Raw genomic sequence first — 19,751 nt, 5'->3', positions numbered from 1 at the left:
CCAAGGAAGCGCTGGGCTAGGGCCCAGCAGGTGTGGGGTTAAGGGAGCCTGGTCGGGGCCCCAGGAGCAGCAGCAACAGCAGCAGCAGCGGCAACTGCACCAGCAGCGGCGGTGGCAGGCCTGGCTTCGAGCCAGCTGGCCGGGAGCCCCAGGAGGGAGAGAGGGCGGAGGAAGGGGAGGAAGAGGGGAAAGAGGAGGAGGAGAAGAGCAGTCAGCAGGCCCGAGGAGGCAGGACTTCCTGGTGTGGGGGTTGTCAACAGTCCAGAAAGAGAGAGACAGAACAGAGAGTTGCTGAGCAGCGGAGAGACCCAGCGGTGCCACGAGGGAGGAGACTTGGGAGACCCACTCGCCCCGACCACCGAGGCGGCTCCACCTGGAGGATCGGGGGGCTAAGCCTCCGCCTCCCGCATCGGCCCAGAGACACTTGGGGTTTCAAAGGCCGCGCCTGGGCTCCACCAAGGAGGCGGGAGTTCCTTCTTTTCCGGAGCGCAAACTTTCCACGGAGAGATGCCTTGTGGGGTAAGGTGCGGCCCCCGAAGAGGACTGGACAGCCTCTGATAGCCGCCTGCGCCTCCCGCGCTGCTGGGGCCAGGAGGCCCCAGAGAAAGGACAGCCCGACATCTTAGGTGTCCGAGACCCCCGGCTTGGTGGCTGAGGCCGAGAGGTAGGGATCTAGGTTGGGCGGGGCTCTGGGGCGGCGGGCAGGGCCTGCCCTAGGGATGGGGGATCTGGGGTGCTGGGGCCTTGAGGACCCGCAGACGCGTCGGTGCAGCCGGGCTAGGCCGAGGAGGGGCATCACCCCTGTTCACCCAGGCCCTGGAGTCCTTGCTTTTGGGATGACTTGGGTCCCGTGAGTTTGAATCCCAGGCGAGAAATGCCCAACTTTGGGTCTGGGCTGCCTCTTCCTGCTCTGTGCGCTGGCTCTGACGGAACCCTCCGCTCTGGTCTCTGTCCTCTCTGCCTGTCTCTTTGTCTCTGGGTCTCTGGCGGTTTCCCCTTCCTCCCCCATTCTGTTCCCCAGAGAGGAAGCCTCGGAGGTGGCCTGCCCACTGCTTTCTCACTCACACACACACACACATACACACACACACACACACACACACACACACACACACACTCTCTCTCTCTCTCTCTTTTTCCAGTTTGCAAACTCAGCTCTGGAGTTCGGCAGCTACAGCAGCAGGAAAAACCTGCCCCTGCCCCCACCTCTCGCCGCCTCCCCTACCCTGTTCTCCCTTCACCAACCAGGCACCCCCAGTTCCTGCAAGGCACTCCCACCATGTCGGACTCAGATGTCCCCAGGGGCCCTGACGTCCCCGCCATGTGGCCCCCCTGTTCCAGGGGCGCCTGAGCCCCTTCGAAGAGCCACCACCGCCTCGCCCCCGCCCACCTTGGTCCAGTCCTGAGCCCCAGGGACCATGAGTGGGGGCAAGAAGAAGAGTAGTTTCCAAATCACCAGCGTCACCACGGACTACGAGGGCCCCGGGAGCCCAGGGGGTCCAGATACCCCTACCCTGCCAGCTCCCACTGGGCCCCCGCCCCGCCTGCCCAATGGGGAGCCCAACGCCGAGCCAGGAGGCAAGGGCACCCCCCGGAACGGCTCCCCGCCGCCTGGGGCCCCTGCCTCCCGTTTCCGGGTGGTGAAGCTGCCCCAGGGCCTGGGAGAGCCTTATCGCCGTGGCCGTTGGACGTGTGTGGATGTTTACGAGAGAGACCTGGAGCCCCCTAGCTTCGGCCGGCTCCTGGAGGGGATTCGAGGGGCCTCGGGGGGCGCTGGGGGCAGATCTTTGGATTCCAGGTTGGAGCTGGCCAGCTTGGGCCTGGGTGCCCCTACTCCACAGCCAGGCCTGTCTCAGGGTCCCACCTCCTGGCTCCGCCCGCCTCCCACCTCCCCTGGACCTCAGGCCCGCTCCTTCACTGCGGGGCTGGGCCAACTGGCAGTGCCTGGCAAGGCCAAGGTGGAGACACCCCCTCAGTCGGCCTCCCCACCCCAGCAGCGCCCCCCAGAGCCCAGGGCCGGGGATAGCTCCGGCACATCCAGGGCTGCCACGCCCCTGCCCTCATTGAGGGTAGAAGTGGAGGCTGGGGGCCCAGCAGCTGGGACCCCTCCACTGTCCCGAACTAAGGATGGTGCCCTGCGGCTGAGGACGGAGTTGGTTGCTCCAGAGGAGATGGGGCAGGTAAGAACTGGGTTCCAGGGTGTGGGGAGACACCTAAGGGGTGGTGCTTGCCCATCTTGGCCTTGGAGTCCACCTCCATACTGACCTCTCCCCACTCCAACATCACCTGTCAGATCAGACAGTCCCTCTTTTTCCTTCCTGCCACTTCACTTGGAATTCCATCTCACCTGCCATTCCTACTCCTCACACAGCCTTTGTTTTATTTCTCAGGGTCCTTCCTCCCCACATTCTGCACCTTCTTTCTTTCTCTTCGGCCTTTCATTTGTTGCCTTTGGCCCAAGTCTCCATCTCCATGCACCATAGTTCAGTCCCATCTCTCCATTACAGAGATGTGCCCTCCTCACTGTGGCCTTTACCTTCTGTCTTGGTCTCACCCTTCAGGCATTGAGGGTGGAGGCCCTAGGCAGGGCTGGTGTTTGGGCCCCTGGGAGAGGAGCTACCAGGGTTGGGAGGGAGGAGCAAAAAGTAGGCATTCTGCTGTCTCCTTTGCAGCCCTGTCCCCAAGGTGGCGGTCTTCTTTCTTCCTACTAGCCACCCATCCCAGCTCCTCTCTAGCTTTGTCCCAAGCCAAATTTCTCTGAGAAACTGAGGAATTAGGTGGTGGGGGAATCCCATTACAAGGATGGGGATTTGTTGGTTTGTCCTTTCCACCCCCAATTGTCTGTCTCAGTTCCTTGCTTCTGGGCCTGTCTGGGCCTCTCCAAGATTGATAACTGGGGCTGGCCACCACGGAGTGAGAGAGAGGCGGGAAGCTGTAGAGAAAGAGTTAAATCCTTTGCTCTTTCTGCTTCCTGTCTCCAAAAGAGGAACAAGTCTGGGCTGGGGGGCAGGATGCCTGGGTCTCTGGGGCAAGGGGTGGGCAGCCAGGGATGTGGGAGTTGGATATGTCTGTCCTGGAGGAGAAAATAACACCTTGGGCTGTAGGAGGAAAGTCAGGGAGTGTGAGGATGGGAACTTTTCCCCTTCCTGGCCTTGGGCACAAACCACAGTATAAAAATAACCTAAGACTGAATGTCTGGGCCCTGTCAGGACCAGTCTGGACCAGCTCCCCCCACCCCCTCCTGGCCTTAAGCTCACATCTCTCATGCTACCCCCGCCCCCCTACTTTTCTTGAGCTCTTTCATTCAGTTCCTACCCCGGGGGAGAAGATGCTGTTTCCTTTATTGGTCCCTTTCCCTGAACTCTTCCAAAGCAAGCCCTCTCTACCCGCAGCTTCTGATCTCTCTATCCTGAAGCCCTGCCTGAGCTTCCCTTGGGCCCCACAGACCCTGCCCCTCTTCCTTCATGCCTCCAGCCCCCTTTTCTTCTCTCACGTCCCGATCCTTTCCTGTGTGCATGTGTTTGTGCTGCTGCTTCCTTGCCCCAAAGTCAATCTTCCTTCTACACTCCCCCATGCCTCTTCTCCCTCAGTTGCCTCTAACAGGGGCCAGGAGGAGGGCCAGGGGCCTCACCTGAGCCCCCTTCCTCTGTTCTGTCCCTCTAACCACGCTGGACTCTCTGTTCTTGGCTTTTCCGAGAAGCTTGGGCCTCCTGGGGCCTCACAGAGGCGTCTTGTTCCTGTGGCCCCCGCCCTTTTGCAGCCACCCCCAGCGCCTGTTGGGCTGTGTGGGTCCACGCCCAGTCTCCGCCTTCCCGCATCTCCACAACTTCTCCCCCCACCCCACCCCAGGGCCAGAGAGCAGGAGCAGAACTTCACCTGAGTCTCGAGAAGTTTGAGAGGAGAGGCTTGAATGGGTATAGTGGTGGTGGGGGATTGGGGGGTGGAGGACCAGTTTCTGAGGATTCATTCATTCTACAAATAGCTGTTGAACAAACTAAGCTCTGCCCTCTGGAGCTTACCTTCTAGCAGCAAAGAGGCAAAAATACTTTAATTTCAGATAATGTTAGGTGCTAAAAAAAAAATAGAGCAGTTCAGTGGAATTTACTAGTTGAACGATGGGGAAATGCCTCTCTGAGGAAGTGACATTTAAATCGCCTTAAGAAGTCAGGTAACTGAAGGCAGACAGAAGATAGGCCGAGGAGAAGGAGGGACAGAATAACCAGCCTCTGATTAGGGGTTCTGGCTCAGCTGGTGGAAGCGTGCTGGCGTGCAGACCAGAGCCCCTTTCTGATACCTGTGAGCCACTTTTTGGAAACCACTCAACCAGATGTCAGGGTGTGCACTATTTCCTTGCCTCTAATACCTGCCCAATGCTTTCCCTAGACCTGTGGGGTCAGGACTGTTGGGTCCTTGGAAGAGAGTGGGGGAATGTGGGGAGAGATGGAGAGGGAGGAAGACTACTAGGCAAGTTGTAAGGTGGTTGGTTCCTTTCTCATACTCAATGTGACAGTTCCTACCTCTCTGCCTCCAGGTGCCCTCACTCGACTCTCGCCCCAGCTCCCCGGCCCTCTACTTCTTCCCCGATGCCAGTCTGGTTCACAAGTCTCCAGACCCCTTTGGAGCAGCAGCAGCCCAGAGCCTCAGCCTGGCCCGCTCCATGCTGGCCATCAGTGGCCATCTGGACAGCGATGATGATAGGTAGGTGAGCTCTGGCTCTCCACCCAGCATCTGGGATAGCCACATGACACTGCCTGGTAGGTGTCCTTCCCCTAAGTTGAACTTGGAGATTACCTCTTAAACAGAGAAACCTGGCCTGGGCATAACACACTGGGTATAGCTGATCTGGGATGCACTCCCCCTCTGTGGAGAGAGCTGGGTGGGACTCCCTGGCTTAGGATTGTCAAATCATAGTACTTTTTTAGAGTTTGAAGGGAGTCATTGTTGTCAAATTCCAGAGCTCTTGTAGATTTAGGGATCATCTGGCCAACCCGAAGAACTTAACTGGCAGGAGAAAAGAATAGGGAGTTAGTCTCCTCCCAGTTCCCCGTCTCCCTCTCCCTGCAGGGGGGAATGCGACTCCTGTTTTTAGCAGTAACATCCTTATAGTCTATGTGGACTATTTTAGGATCCTAGGATCTCTAGTACCAAGAAAGCATGTCCCTAAGGTCCTGTTCTCTGTGCTAGGAATACCATGGGGGCTGAGTCCTCCCTGTGGCCAAGCCAAAGCCATGGAGAGGATGGCTGTGGGGCACAGGGAAGGCACCAGAGAGCAGATCTGCGGGGGTTTGCCCTTCAGGAGAGAATGTCCTGTTCAGTTTGGTGGCACGATGGGCAGAACTTCCTGTTTCCATGGCTAGGTTTCAACATAGGAACGTAAGCAAGCTGAAAAGGGAGGAACGAAATTGCGAGTCAGATAGCCAGGCTGCTTGCTCCTTTCTGGCCGTGGACTGATAGGAACCCAGGAGAAGGGCTAGGGAGTTGCAACTTTTATTTTGGAGGGAGGAGTGGGACTTCCTGTTTGAGGCCTTGGGGGAGGGACTTCCGGTTTGGAAGGAAACAAGGGGCGGGGCTTAGCAATGAGTGAGTGGGTGGTGGGTACTTATTTCCGAGTTGAGTGTCCTTTCTCCTTCCCTTCAACACAATCAGGAAGTGAGTACCATGAAAGAAAGGAACCTGAGGCTTTGGGGAAAGCTGGGAGCCAGAATGGGAAGAGAAGGGATGGCTGGAAACTGGTGGATGGGATGGAAGGCGAGGGGCCTGGCTGGGGCTGAGGAGAATGAGGAACAAAGTGGGTATGGGCAGGGCCGCTCCTGGCTCCTGGGTCTGGGTCTCAGGAATCTCTGAGGTGTGAGGTCGTCCAGGGCCAGGAGAGTCACCTGCCGCCATCTCTGCTATTCTCAGCTCTTCCCTCCCTCTTCCCCTCCCACTTGGGAGGTTCCCTGGCATGAGGGCTCCCTGTCCCTCCTCCACCCCTGTTGATTTCAGAGCCCAGCCTCCTGCTTTCTCTTAGGGAGTTCTGCCTCTATAAGCCTCCTCAGCTCTATTCTTTTGGCGTGTCCCCTCCCTCCCTCTCTCTGTCCCATCCCCTCCACTCACCCCAGTCTGACCAGTCCAGCTCCTAGCCTCCACTTTACCCTGCTCCACTGCAAGCCTCTGGGGCTCTGGCCCAGCCCAGCCCCCCATACCCCACCCTGCTGGGCCAGCGGGTTTGGGTTGGGCCACCCCTTTGGCCCCCTGGAATGGGGGCCCCCACATCACCTCTCTGGTGTGCCCAGAGCTGGCAGGAGAACAGAGTCTGATTGGCATGGGATCTCCCTTTTGAGAGGGAAGTGGGCTGGGGTATTAAGTGCCTGCATCCTAGATGGGGAGTTGAGGATGCCTGACCAATCCCAGAATCGGGGGTTGGGAGAACAGAGGGTACCTGGTAAATTCAGATTGCTCACGTGCCCCTGGATTACAAGAACCTTTGAGTCCTCAACAGGGCCTGGCAGTTGGGAGGTACTTGAATAAGTGGCTAGGTGGATGCCTGGATGGGTGGGTGGTCAGCATGAAGGATCCAGACATAAGGAATGAATTCCAGAAACTCAGGAAAGAAAAAGTACATTTATATCCAGTGCCTCCTTTGGGTCACGTGCTACATCTTATGTCACATAATCTTAAAAGCAATCCCATGATACCCACTTTCTAGATGGAGAAACTGAGACTCAGAGGAGGAGGGTTTTAGAAACTTGCCCAAGGTCGCCCAGCTAGTAAGTGGCAGGCCTGCAATCACAGCCTGAGTCTGACCCCAACACCATATTCTCTCCTCTCTCCTACTGGATGCCTTGTCCCAAGAGAAGAGGAGGACGCAACCATCTCTAGGATGCCCTTTCTTTCCAGGACAGAGGCAGGGACAGCTCTCCCAAGCTGGGCAAGGAGCCATCCTCCCCCACTCCTGGCCTGGACCAACCCCAAAGACACCACAGATCCGGGAGGGAGTATAGACAGGGCAGCCAGATGCCACTTTGTTGGCCTCAGACCCAGCCCCTGGGGGCTCCTCAGAACACAGCGAGAGAGCAGGTCTGGCCGTTGTCCCCAGGATCAGAACCTCACCTCTCCCAAATGTCCTGCTTCTTTATTGGATCCTTATTTTGAGGCTGTTTCATTTGACCTTCAAAAAAAGAAAACCAACTCTAGGGCTGTCCTTGGCCCAGGACCCAAGTGTCCTGCAGAACCAGAGTCCCCAGTTGTGCATGTCATGCCCTGTACAACTTCAGGAGGCGCCACTCACATTTGAAGTCACCGCCGACACTTGAAGTCATGACAGTTTTCCGGAAGATGGCAATAAGTGTCTTGAAGAAGGGGATATTTTGTTCTAATTCGCATAATGTCGCCTTTTGGGCTTATGGTGAGAGCTGATCTCACCCAGCCAACCCTAAGCTTCCGGCTCCTGACCCTGCCTAGGAATTCAAGCACAGTGCTGCCGGCCCTCCCTCGGGGTTCTCAAAGGGAGGACTTGGGTTACCAGCCAGAGTCTTGGTCCCTTGAAGTGTTAATATTAGGATGTGACAGTGGAAAGTGCTGTCAAAAACTCTCCAGCACTAGACAAACAGGAGATACTCATCTATCAGCCAACAAATGTTTATTATGGTAGTATTCCTTTATTTCTGGCAAGAACGAACAACTTACTTGGCATCTTTACCCAAGTGTCTGCCAAGCAAGGCTAGGGTTGCTGTTCCTGTGAATCTGCCCCTCATTGGCCTTGTGTGTTTATGTGTACTGGGGGCTAGGGGCGGGGGGGGGGGGGGTTCTGTGGTGGCCTAGTCTCCACCCATGTCTCACAGATTGAAATAGCTTGAAAACGGCTTTGATTCTCCAGCTGGCTAGGCTGCCCTCCACTCTTAAACTTGTCCTCTCCCCACCCCAACTCCAGGAGTCCCAGGTGTCCTTCCCCTACCCCACCCTGTCCTGCTTTCTCAGGCCTGGTCACCCCTTTGGTTACCCACCTGTCAGCGCCTTCTGCACCCAGAGCTTGGATGGGAATGGAAAATTCCCAGCTCCCTCGTGCTCCCTTCCTGGCTGCAGGGCCTCATCCAAGGGTCACCTTGAATTGAGTACTAATCCTCCCCGCACCCCCCCCCCCCAAGCAAGTTGGAACTGACAACCAGGAGAGAGGGCTTGACAAGAGAGCACAAGAGTGCAGGATGCAGCATGTTGGGGCCACCTACTCTGAGGGGTGAAGCTGGGAGCTGGAGGGCAGGACTGGTGATTCTGCAGCATGGGGCACTGGTGGAGGGCTGGCCCTGGGGCTGAGGTGTAAGCTGGCCAGCGGTGAGTTGGGAGCCATGGGATGAGGCAGGACCCTGGGGCCTGAGTGGTGGGGAGACGGAGGCTTGGAGGCTATAGGCAGGGCACAAAAGCTGGTGCAGGCCCTGGGCCTCTGAGAGACTGGCTTGAGAGAGAGTTGGGTTCTGGGACCCGGAGCCTGGCCCTGGAACTGTTGTGCCAGGCCTGAGTCGACCTCTCGTGGCCACTTAACAAACTGCAGCCAGGCCTGTTTTCCCCGTCCTGTCATCTGCTTCCAGGGGTCTTCAGAGCCCCTGCTCCTATTCCCGGTGTCCCACCTTCCCACTCTCCTCACCTTCCCACCTCTCCTGAAGCCCTTACTCCCTTCAAGACCTTAGACCCCAGACCCAGGACCATAGGTTATACTTGTCTTTCAGGACTCTGGGCTCTGTTCTGTTGCCATGGTAACCATTCCTCCTGGCCCTCACCATGGGAGGAGCGGGACCCTGTGGCTAGGTACCAGGGATCACCCATGATGTGAGCTTTGTGTTTGGGAGGATGCTCACAACCCAAGGAAGACCACAAGCATATCAGAAATACTCCATATCCCAGCTGAGAGGAACAGAGGTCTTGAGGGAGGCCAGCATTAGTCCAAAGGGAGCAGGATGGGGTCAGAGGCAGGGAGATGCCTCTCAGGGCCAGGCTCTCCCTCACCCCTCACACCCCTCACACCCCTCCCTGACCCAGGCCTCTGGTCCCCAGTCCCTCCTCCTACCCAGCCCACCAGCTGACTTCCTTCAGCCGGCCCCCTCCCCTCTGCTCTGGGACTGGTGCCAGGGTGAGAAGGGGACACTGGCACTGACCGAGTCTGGGAATTCCCGCCCACCATGGAACCAGTGGGAGGGGGTCCCCGTGTCCCTGAGGAGCCAATAGAAGCCAGGCTTTGCCCTGGGGGGCGGTGTATATCTTTCAGACCAGCACCCCCTGGGCACTGTCTTCTCTCTGCCTGCCTGGCACCAACCAGACCCCGTTCTGCCCGGGGGGCTCTGAGCCCCCCAGGCAGTTCTCTGCTACAGCCCTCTCCCTTTGGGGGTGGGGGTTCTGGGGACCCTTGCCCCTCGGGGATGGCCCAGCCAGGAGTCTCTGTTAAGTCCCTGGTATCATCATTTGAGACCCGAGTGGTGGGGATGGCTCCAGGGCCTCCCCGGAAAAGGGGCTGTGTCTCCTCTCCTTGCTCTCCTCGGGGAGCATCCCCCATCCGAGGGGCATCTGGACCCCCACACCACCGGGGCCTGGGGGGCCCTGGGCAGCGGCCCTCACCCCGCCGAGGGATGGACAAAACTCTCCTCTCCCTGATTCTCTACTGTCACAGGTACAGGCTGGGGTGTGGGCAGGAGGCTGCAGGGAAGGGGCTTGTGGAGGAGGCCAGATCCTGCTCTGAGAAGCACCTGGAAGGCAGCTGGCTGGGGTGTCCAGAGACCTGGCTTGGCACCTGCTCCTCCTCCTCACCTCTCATCTCCCTGTGTCTCTCCAGTGGCTCCGGAAGCCTGGTTGGCATTGACAACAAGATCGAACAAGCCATGGTAAGAAAAGCCATCTTGGTCCCAGGAGGTCCCAGCTCATGTGCTGATGCCCCAGGCCCTGCCTCCATTAGCTGTCCTGCTGCTCCACCCTTGCTGTCCTCATTGTTAGGGAACACTGACTTCCAGCTCCACCACCCGCTCCCACCTGGGTTCCCTTGGGTCTTCCATCCCCTCCAGTCTCCACCTGAACCCTTCCTTTGCTTCCCTTGGTCTCTGGCCAGGCTCCTGGCCCCCATCTGTCTTTGAGCCCTGACCTTGCCCCTGTCTGGCTTTATTCGCCACCCTCCTCCCCCCCTCCCCTGCTTTGCTTCTTCCCCAGTGGTCCCTTATTGTCTGGGATTTTGGGGGGAAACTCTCACACTCAGTCCCTCAAGGCACTGGGTAGGGGATGAGGCTGGGATGGCCTGGGACCCCTGATGCTTTGCCTGTCCCTGGGCCCCCAGGACTTGGTGAAGTCCCACCTCATGTTTGCGGTCCGGGAGGAGGTGGAGGTGCTGAAGGAGCAGATCCGGGACCTGGCAGAGCGGAATGCCGCACTGGAGCAGGAGAACGGACTGCTGCGTGCCCTCGCCAGCCCTGAGCAGCTAGCCCAGCTGCCCTCCTCGGGGGTTCCAAGGCTTGGGCCCCCCGCACCCAGCGGGCCCTCCGTTTGAGCCTCCCCTCACAATGTGCCTTTGGGGGCTGCCACAGATGCCAGGCCTTGTGCCAGCCACCTGCCCCCTCTTCCTATGCAGCTTTAATACCCCCTGACTCCCCGGGGATGGGAATTGAAGGCTCAGAATCGGCCTGTTTCCCCACCCTTCCTCCATTTCCCCTTAGTGCCCAGGGACTGGGCTGGCGTATCCCCAGGCCTTGACGGAGGAGGAAGGGCTTCAGGATGGGGTGTTAGATGGAGCCCCCTCCTCCCTCTCTAGGTGTCAGTGTTCTGGGACCCCCAGCAATAGATGGCTTGGGGGAGTTGGAGGCTTCTTGGCAGACACCCATCCCCATCTTCTTCCCTTAAAGTGCCCCCTCTTCTCTGCCCAGGGGAGGGAGTATGGACAGTATCTGGAAGTTCTGGGATTCAGGTTGTTATTAAAATAATAATTATAATTAAAAAATCCGAAGAAACTTGAATCTGGAAGTTGGCATCTTGTTGCTTGTGTCCAGACCGGGGGCCTGCACTGGCAGTTTCTACTTGTGGGAGAAAGACCGAGGCTGTGGGCTCCCCTGGAGACCTTGCCCAAACTGGGGAGGTTTAATGTGGCTTAGACATGAGTGGTCAAAAGAGATGCGGGAAGAGGGAGCCAGTGGCCTGCAGGGTCCTGGGAAGGGGCAGGCAAGGCGAGGCAGAGGGAGCGGAGGGGGAGGGGGGCATCCACCCACGTGCTAGGGGGGAAACAGGGAAACAATGAGGCCTTTGGTGATTGTGCAGGATCCACCCCCGGCTTCCCAGCGTGTCCCCTCTGCGGGCTGGATCCGGGTGGCTGCTTGGGGGCGGGGCAGGGGGCCCTGAATGGGCCTCTTGTCTCAGTGCTGGGTGTGGGCCAGGCTCCCCGGGCACACAGTGCCCTCGCCAGGTCTGGCCGGCAGCCTCCGTGGCTTCCACCCCCAGCTGGCTGAGGACCTGGCCCTGTGGGTGAGCAGGCCCCTCCCTAACAGCCTGGGCTCCGCTCCTGTCCCAGGCAGAAGACCAGGTAGGGAAAAGGACCCCATCTAGTGGGGAAGAAGTGAAAACAGCAGCCTCTGCCTCAAGAGGACTCTGACCCCAGACTAGAGGGAACCAGTGGAGAGCTGGATACTGGAGGCCAACCCAGGGTGGACTCCATCCTTATAGCTCCCTAGATTTATGACCTTGGGAAGGTTCTTTGGTTTTTCTGACTCTCAGCTTCCTCATGGGTAACATGGCACTGACAAAGACACCTACCTGGAGGCTGCTATGAGAATTACAGGACGTCATACACCGGAAATGCCCAGTAAGTACCAGGTGCTCCATAAATGTTAGTTCCCCTTCCCTGGACCTGGGGGAAAGAGGGCTGAGTGTGCCAGGATTGCCTCGGGGGTCCTGGAAGGGCTTCGGGGGTTGGGGTCAAGGCCAGCCAGGCTCTCACAATGGGCTAGAACTCTCCCTCTGCTTGGGTTCTCATCCACTTTGACTCCTCTCCCTGTCCCAGGGGGGGGAGGAAAGGCCTAGGATGAGTCGTCAGGGTGAGCTTTCCCACTGGATTCTCTATTTCTTTCTTCACTGCTGTGCTTGAAGTTCCTGAGAGACCCCTTAGGTGGTGGCCACTGGCCTGCAGCCTGTTCTATCGCCCTCTCCCCCCTCCACTGTACCAAATGCTGGTTCTGCCTCCTACTTGGGGCTCGTGTATTGGGAGAAATGGCTATAGTCATGAGGTTCTTCCAATGGATGTGGCGAAAGATTACTTACTCGGTGAGTTTCAGAGACGGCCCCTTGCTCATGCCATGCTGGGGTGGGAGATGCTGGCCGGTGACCTCTAGGTCACAGAAACACGCCTCCTACCTGGGCTCCCACCCCTCCTGGCATCCTGTGGCCAAACAAGACAGGGAAGGGAGTATGTGAGGGGTAAAACAGCCAGGGAGGTGGCTGGGACACACACTGTCCCATCCCCTCTGTGCCTTCCCTTCTTCTGAATTTGTCTCCGCTCTGGCCCTCTCTCCTATCCTTCCTCTCCCTGTCTTGGTTCTTAGGTTTTATTCTGGAAACACAAAACTAAGTCAACTGTCTTGGAATACCCTGACTCCAAGAAAAGTGCATTGAAGGTAGAGAAGGCTCCCAGCATGGTTGAAACTTTCAAGTTGGTTGAGCCCCCCAAAGAGGCTAAGGCCTCCAAAATGGAAGTGTTCCCCAAAGCGGCTGATCCCTGCATGTTGGCCAAGACAACAGACGGGGCTAAGGTGGAGCTGGGCCACAGGGGCCGGTCCTTGCTGCAGCTGCCCGGGACGGCCGTCAAGTCTGTCTCCATGCTCATGGTCTCGGCTCTGCAGTCCGGCTGGCAAATGTGCAGCTGGAAGGTCAGTACCATATCCCCCTTGTCCCCAACAGCCCTCCCACTCTTGCCATCCCCCATGACTCATTCCTCCCACCATTTACTTGTTCAAAATTTATTTTCTGTGCCTCTATTAAGTGTTAGGCACTGAGGCAGGCTCCGAGGATACATGGTGAACAAGATTTATCCAAACTAAGGGGCCTATAGACAAGATTATAGGCATTGTTGGGTCAGTATCTTAGGGGTATGACATAGGAGGCACAGGGGTCTGTGGGAGCCCAGGAGAGAGGCACCTCGTCCGGGCCTGGGAAGTCAAAGAAGGCCTTTCTAACAAAAGGGGTGAAGCTGAGACCTAAAGGATTTAGCTTGGCTTGAGGCAGGGTGGGGGTTGCTTAGGGAAAGGTGGAGGGAGTGGAGGGTTCCGTTCCATGAAGAAAGAATAATGTGTGGAGGGCTGGCCCAAGGTGTATGGGTCAGAGTAAAGCGACCCTGGAGCTGAGGGCCAGCTAGTACAAGGCAGGGTGGGTGGCCAGTTGTAGGGTTTGAATTTGACCCTAAGAGCGATAGGAACCCTTGCAGACATTTGAGTGGAGGAGTGACACAATCAGATTTTGATTTAGAGAACTCACCTGCACTCCTACATTGCTGGTGGGAACATAAAATGGTATGGCCACTCTGGAAAACAGTTTGGTAGTTTCTTATAACACTAAATATGCAATTATTATACGATGCAGCAGTTGTACTCTTGGGCGTTTATCCTAATGAATGAATGAAATTTTATGTTCACACAAAAATCTGTACGTGAATATTTATAGCGGCTTTATTTATAATAGCCAAAAGGAACCCAAATGTCCTTCAATGGGTGAATGGTTAAACTGTGATATATCTGTATCATGGAATACTTCTCAGCCATAAAAAGTAACAAACTATGGATTCATCAATTTAGATGAATTGCAAGGGAATGATGCTGAGTGAAAATTACCAATCCCAAAATGTTACATACTATGTGATTTCATTTATATGACGTACCATGCTTAAAATACCAAAATTATAGAAATGGAGAACTGAAGAGTGGTTTAGTGGTTGCTAGGAACTGCAGAGGTGGGGTGGGGGAGTGGGTTTGTTATAAAAGGACAACATGAGGAATCCTTGGGTGATGGACATCTCCTGTATCTTTACATGGTAATTGGATACATGAGCCTATGTATCCAATACATGAGCCTATACACATATGATATAAAATTGGGTAGAATTAAACACACACACACACACACACACACACACACGGACAAGTACAACTGGGGAAATGTAAGTTCAGTGGATTGTGTCGATGTCAATATCCTAACTGATATTGTACTAGATTTTACTATTGAGGGAACTTGGATAAAGGGTATATAAGAACTCCATTATTTCTCACAACTACATGTGAAACTATAATATCTCAAAGTCAAAAACTTAATTTAAAAAGGGGAAATGTATAGATCACTACCAAATCAATTAATTTTGTCCTTGAAGTATTATGGCACTAATTAAAAAAAAGAAAACCAACAGTTCACCTGGCTGCCCTCTGGAGGAGAGTCAGAAGGGGACAAAAAGAGAGAGGCAGGAAGATTCATTGGAGGTGTTGCAGTCCAGGCTAAGAGGGAAGGATATTCTGGACTGGGGGAGAGGCATCAGGTAGAAGAAGTTAATGGATTGGAGTGATGTTTAAGAGGTAGAATTGTTCCTCCAGGTGGTCGATTGGCTGATGGTGAGGGGATCGGGAGAGACAGAAGTCAGAGCAGGCGGCAGCTATTCACTGGGGGTACAGTAATGGAGCAAGGGCAGACTTTCGGTGTTGGGACAAGATGAGCTGAGATGTCGGTAAGACATCTGCAGGGAGATGTCTAAGAGGTAGTGGAATATACAGACCTGGAGGTCATGGGGGGAGCTCTGGCTGGAGATAGAGGTCCGTCTTCATTTTAACACATTTTCCATGAAATACTAGTGGGGACTCAAAGGTGGGTCCGATGTGGTCCCTGTCTTCCAGGATCTTTTATTCTGGTGTTGAAAACACGAATCTGCAGAATAAATAGTGATGAACCATGGTATGATGAGGCAAACACAAGGTTAGAGATGAACACCTAATGCAGCTCGAGAAGGCTTCCTGGAGGAGGCAGTGCCTGAGCTGAGGCCTGATGAAGGAGGTGGAATTAAAAGCCTGGGCTATTTAACTGCAGGTGGTCCCACCAGCGGTTTCTCCCTAAACCAAACTGTTTACATGTGCACATCTTCTGTCTCTTTCAGTCATCTGTGAGTTCTACCTCGGTTACCTCCCAAATGAGGGCCTGGTCCCCTTTGCAGTCCCCAGAGGCTGAGATGCTGCGGGAAGTGTACCTGGTGCTGTGGTCCATTCGGAAACAACTGCGGCAGCTGGCCCGCAGGCAAGAGAGATGCAGAAGGCGCCACATCTGGGCCCACACTTGCCCCCAGCCTGACACAGTTCAGGGCCTGAAACAGGATGCACGGAGTCCTCTGTAGGGGGGAGCCCCACTTCATCAGAAAGCCCCCCACCTCACTCTTAGGTAAGGTTGACAGGAGAGGTTAGGGCAATAGACCAGGAGTTGTGGGTGAGAATATGTTTTCATACTGTCACCTCACATCAGGAGCCCAGGGCCAGGCCTGGGGTCCCACACACTCCCCTTCATTCTGTTTATTAAATTTGTAAAAAATTATCAAAATGTTGGGAAATAAACATCAGCTATTTCTGAGTAGGTGTAGAGTGTATTTGTGGATGGCCAGAGGCTATGAGGGGAACTTGGGTGGGACAGGGAGCGGCATCTGAGCTGTTGGCCCAAATATGTGTGGGAGTAACCGCTGGGCCTATGGGGGGTGTGGGGCGCAGTGGCTCTGGCTCTGGGTCCACACACACTTCTAGGGACTTAACTGCCTGTAGCAACTCTGCCAGGACAGTAACATAGCAGTACACACGTTTATTGAGGACACGCTGCATGTCCGGTCTTGAGCCTGTGCTCCCTTGCAGTCCTGCAAGACAGCCTGTTGCAGAGATTAATGGGACTTGTCCAAGGCCCCACAGAGGCCCTGCTGGAAACTGCCTACCTCCAGCAGCCAGCCCACGGCCCGGTCTCTGGCGCTCTTGGGCCCTGCCACAGCGAGGGCCACTGGGTCTGAAGATGCACATGGCGACAGCCAGTGGGATGTAAGTCTGTGGGGAAGGCCCTCGAGGGCTGCTGGACACGGCCTTGCCGAGAGCTGCCAAAAAACTACACCTCCCAGGGTTCCCGGCAGCGGCGCCGGCCGGGGCCCTGGGGACTGCGGACGCGGACGGGGGCGGGGCCTTGGCCGCCAGTCCTGGCCAGTGGACCGTTCGTGCTGCAGCCGGGAGGGAGGGGAGATGCCCCGTGGGAGGTTATGGCGATTTGGAGGGAGGTTGGGGATGGAGGGCAACACGACTGGGAACCGTGGAGCCGCAAGTCCCCTCTCCGTCTTAGCCTGCCCTCTTGCGGGGCCATGCGAAGCCGCAGTGGTGGCTCCCCAAGGAAAAGCAGGGATATTTCACAAAACAGCAAAATTTGGGGACTTCAGGTTCACAGGGCTTGGGGTGGCATGGGGAAGGAGGAAGGGATGGCAGCAGAGGCCGGGGTGGAGGAGATGGGGAGAGGATGCTTATGGTCGTGCTCCTGGGTCTTGCTCACCCAGTGGTTGTGAGTAGCTGGCGGTGCGCCTGAGCAAAGCTAAGGGGGTAGTGAGGAGCAACTGGAAAGGTCCGCTTCACTAAAAAAGTCAGCACCACCACCACCAGCACCGCCCCCTCCCTCCCCCCATCTTTGGAAGAGTTGGAGCCCACTTGCAGGGAATTCAGTAGGCCTTTTCCCCCAAGAGTCTGGAGCAGCACTGTGCTGCGTGGCCCTACAGCTCTGCTGCCCTGAGCCTTTTAATTGTCCACTGCACTTCCATATCTACAGCCATATCACCCACCACTTATTAAGAACCTACTGTGACTATTTTTATGTCTCATTGTAAGTAATTCTCACAACAGCTCTATGATGAAGTGTTATTGCTTTTATTTTTTAGAGAACACTGAGGGACGGTCATTTTTTTTTCTTTTTTTAAAGATTTTATTGGGGAAGGGGAACAGGACTTTATTGGGGAACAGTGTGTACTTCAGGCCTTTTTTTTTTTTTTCCCCAAGTCAAGTTGTTGTCCTTTCAGTTTTAGTTGTAGAGGGTGCCGTTCAGCTTCAAGTTGTTGTCCTTTCAGTCTTAGTTGTGGAGGGCGCAGCTCAGCTCCAGGTCCAGTTGCTGTTTTCTAGTTGCAGGGGGCACAGCCCACCATCCCTTGCGGGAGTCGAACCGGCAACCTTGTGGTTGAGAGGACGCGCTCCCACCAACTGAACCATCAGGGAGGCAGGAGGCAGCTCAGCTCAAGGTGCCGTATTCAATCTTAGTTGCAGGGGGCGGAGCCCACCATTCCTTGCCGGACTTGAGGAATTGAACTGGCAACCTTGTGGTTGAGAGCCCACTGGCCCATGTGGGAATCTAACCGGCAGCCTTCGGAGTTAGGAGCATGGAGCTCTAACCGTCTGAGCCACCGGGTCGGTCCCGACGGTCATGTTTTCATTCATCCAACTAATGAGTCCAGCTCACACAGAACATGTTACATGTTTGCACACATACATGTAACATTGCAAGTATTGACCACAAGAATGGTGTGGCTTTGCTGGGAATTAGTCCTGAGTTTGGCCTGAAGTCAAAGCCTGTTTTCAGCCTGTTTTCAAAACAGACTGATAATGCAGTGCCTCATTGCTAGGGCTTTCAATCACCAATTAATTATTCATCACATCTCTGTTATGTGCCAGGAACTGTTCTGGGGCTGAACAGGCCAGGCTGAACAAGCTGGGCAGGGTCTGTGTCCCAGGAAAGCCTGAGGTTTAATGGGTCCCAGGGCTTTGGAATGGTGCCTCGCTATTAGATCCCAGTGTCTCAAGATCCACTGTTTAAGTCCCTCCAAGTCCTTAGAGATGGGCTCCTCTTCTTGTCTTCCAATTGGGGACCTAAGATTTTTTTTTTAATTTTTTAAGATTTTTTGGGGGAAGGGGAACAGGACTTTTATTGGGGAACAGTGTGTACTTCCAGGACTTTTTTCCAAGTCAAGTTGTTGTCCTTTCAATCTTAGTTGTAGAGAGTGCCGTTCAGCTTCAAGTTGTTGTCCTTTCAGTCTTAGTTGTGGAAGGCGCAGCTCAGCTCCAGGTCCAGTTGCTGTTGCTAGTTGCAGGGGGCGGAGCAACCATCCCTTGCGAGAGCCGAGGAATCAAAATGGCAACCTTGTGGTTGAGAGCCCACTGGCCCATGTGGGAATCAAACTGGCAGCCTACGCGGAATTAGGAGCACGGAGCTCCAACCGCCTGAGCCACCGGGCTGGCCCAGGGACCTAAGATTTTAACAGAGGTTAGGGAAGGGTCTGGTGAAGGCTGGGTCCCTGAAGGTCATTGGTAAATAGCCTTATGAGTAGCTACAGGGCCAGGAACCAATCTGGGCTTGAGGCGGTGGGCTTATGGGAAGGAACATTGCTCTCATTTTCCTTTGGTTTCTTTAGTGTCTTGGGAGTGGGAGGGGGGAAGGAAGAAGGTGAGTTTAGCCAGCAGCCAAGGTAGCTGCTGGCACCTCTCACCCCTCTTTTTCTCCCCAGGCATGATGGAGCCTTGTCTGGGCTTGGCCAAGCGGGGGCAGGAAACTTGTGGGAGAGAAAGGGGTGGGAATGGAAGGGGAAGGTCCAAAATCCAGCCCAGAGCCCTCTAGAAAGCCTGTGGTGGAACCTACGAAGGAACTTTCCATTTGGAAGGAAAGCATGTGGGATCTCCTGAGGTGGAGATTTAGGGAGGAAAATTCTTACCCACCCCAGTCCTTTCCTAGTAGAGAGCAATGGGGAACAGGGTGACCCCTGGGGAAATCTGCCTCCTGATGACAGTCTGGAGCAAAAATCCCCTCCAGTCTCCATTGGACTCCAGGCACATCCCTTCCACTGAAGCCACTTGACTCCGTGAGGCAGAAGTGGTAGGGCTATGGATGGGCCCAGCTGGAACCAGAGGTCCTTCTTTATTTTAAAAACTTACCCGTCCTATTAGTGAGGGGGGCCCTAGCAATGTGGGGAGCAAAATGAGAGGGCTGGTCCCAGATGCCCTGGATCTCTTACAGTCCTGACCCTTTCCCTTCCTCCCCCATCATCGTCAGATTTCCTGAAAATGTCTAATCTTTGTCCTGCTTTTCCCCTGGGATTCTCCTACAAACTATTCATCACACAGCAAAACATGTCACTCCCCTGCTTAAACCGTCCAATGTCTTTCCATTGTCCATGAAAAAAATCCAACAGTTCCCTTTGTCTAAAAAGCCCTTCTCAAAAATAAATAAATACATAAGTAAATACATAAATAAAATGCCCTTCTCTCAGCTCTTAGTGTGGTGGGATCCTTGCCATTCTGAACATATTTGAGTTATCTTTCCCTGACCAAATAACCTAGACATCAGGAGACACTCACTGTCTTCTATCTCTCGCCATGCTTTATTTTTTTATAGTGCTTAATAGTATCTGAAATTATATTTACTTTCTTACCCATATACTTGGAAGGCAGCAGTGAGATGCAGTAGCTAAGAGCATGGGAAGTGGTTTAAGCTAATACTTCCTGCACGGGTAACCTTGGGTACATTGGTTAGCCTCTCTGAGCCTCAGTTCCTCATCTGTACAATGGGGACAATAGCAGTACCTTATCGCAGGGTTTTCATGAGGATCAGGAAGATGATGCCTGGCATAACACAGACTCAGCTGCTACTACCCCATGGCCTAAAATAGTACTGAATGAACCAGAAAGCAAGCCTTTGCCTAGTGTGTGGGACCAACTGTCTTGTGGAGGGAATAC

At 55.0% G+C, this 19,751-nt stretch overlaps 2 protein-coding genes across 2 annotated transcripts; both read left to right on the top strand.

Annotated features, from left to right (window-relative positions):
- Nucleotides 1–10,964, top strand: TSC22D4 (TSC22 domain family member 4). Its single transcript, XM_019752721.3, has 5 exons — nt 1–664; nt 1,143–2,180; nt 4,532–4,698; nt 9,800–9,848; nt 10,292–10,964. The coding sequence occupies exons 2-5, from the start codon at nt 1,419–1,421 to the stop codon at nt 10,499–10,501; spliced, it is 1,188 nt and encodes a 395-aa protein (XP_019608280.1). The 5' UTR covers nt 1–664; nt 1,143–1,418; the 3' UTR covers nt 10,502–10,964.
- A 144-nt stretch (nt 10,965–11,108) lies between these two features.
- SPACDR (sperm acrosome developmental regulator) lies at nt 11,109–15,591 on the top strand. The gene is made up of 3 exons (XM_088796737.1): nt 11,109–12,261; nt 12,540–12,863; nt 15,125–15,591. The coding sequence occupies exons 1-3, from the start codon at nt 12,208–12,210 to the stop codon at nt 15,356–15,358; spliced, it is 612 nt and encodes a 203-aa protein (XP_088652863.1). The 5' UTR covers nt 11,109–12,207; the 3' UTR covers nt 15,359–15,591.
- The last annotated feature ends 4,160 nt before the right edge of the window (nt 15,592–19,751 follow it).

This window comes from Rhinolophus sinicus, chromosome 3 (genome assembly GCF_057876585.1).
Source record: "Rhinolophus sinicus isolate RSI-liver-muscle chromosome 3, RSI-T2T, whole genome shotgun sequence".
In the NCBI taxonomy this organism is placed as follows: domain Eukaryota; kingdom Metazoa; phylum Chordata; class Mammalia; order Chiroptera; family Rhinolophidae; genus Rhinolophus; species Rhinolophus sinicus.
The sequence above is the reverse complement of the archived record's forward strand: the minus strand, read 5'-3'. Positions and strand labels throughout refer to the sequence as shown.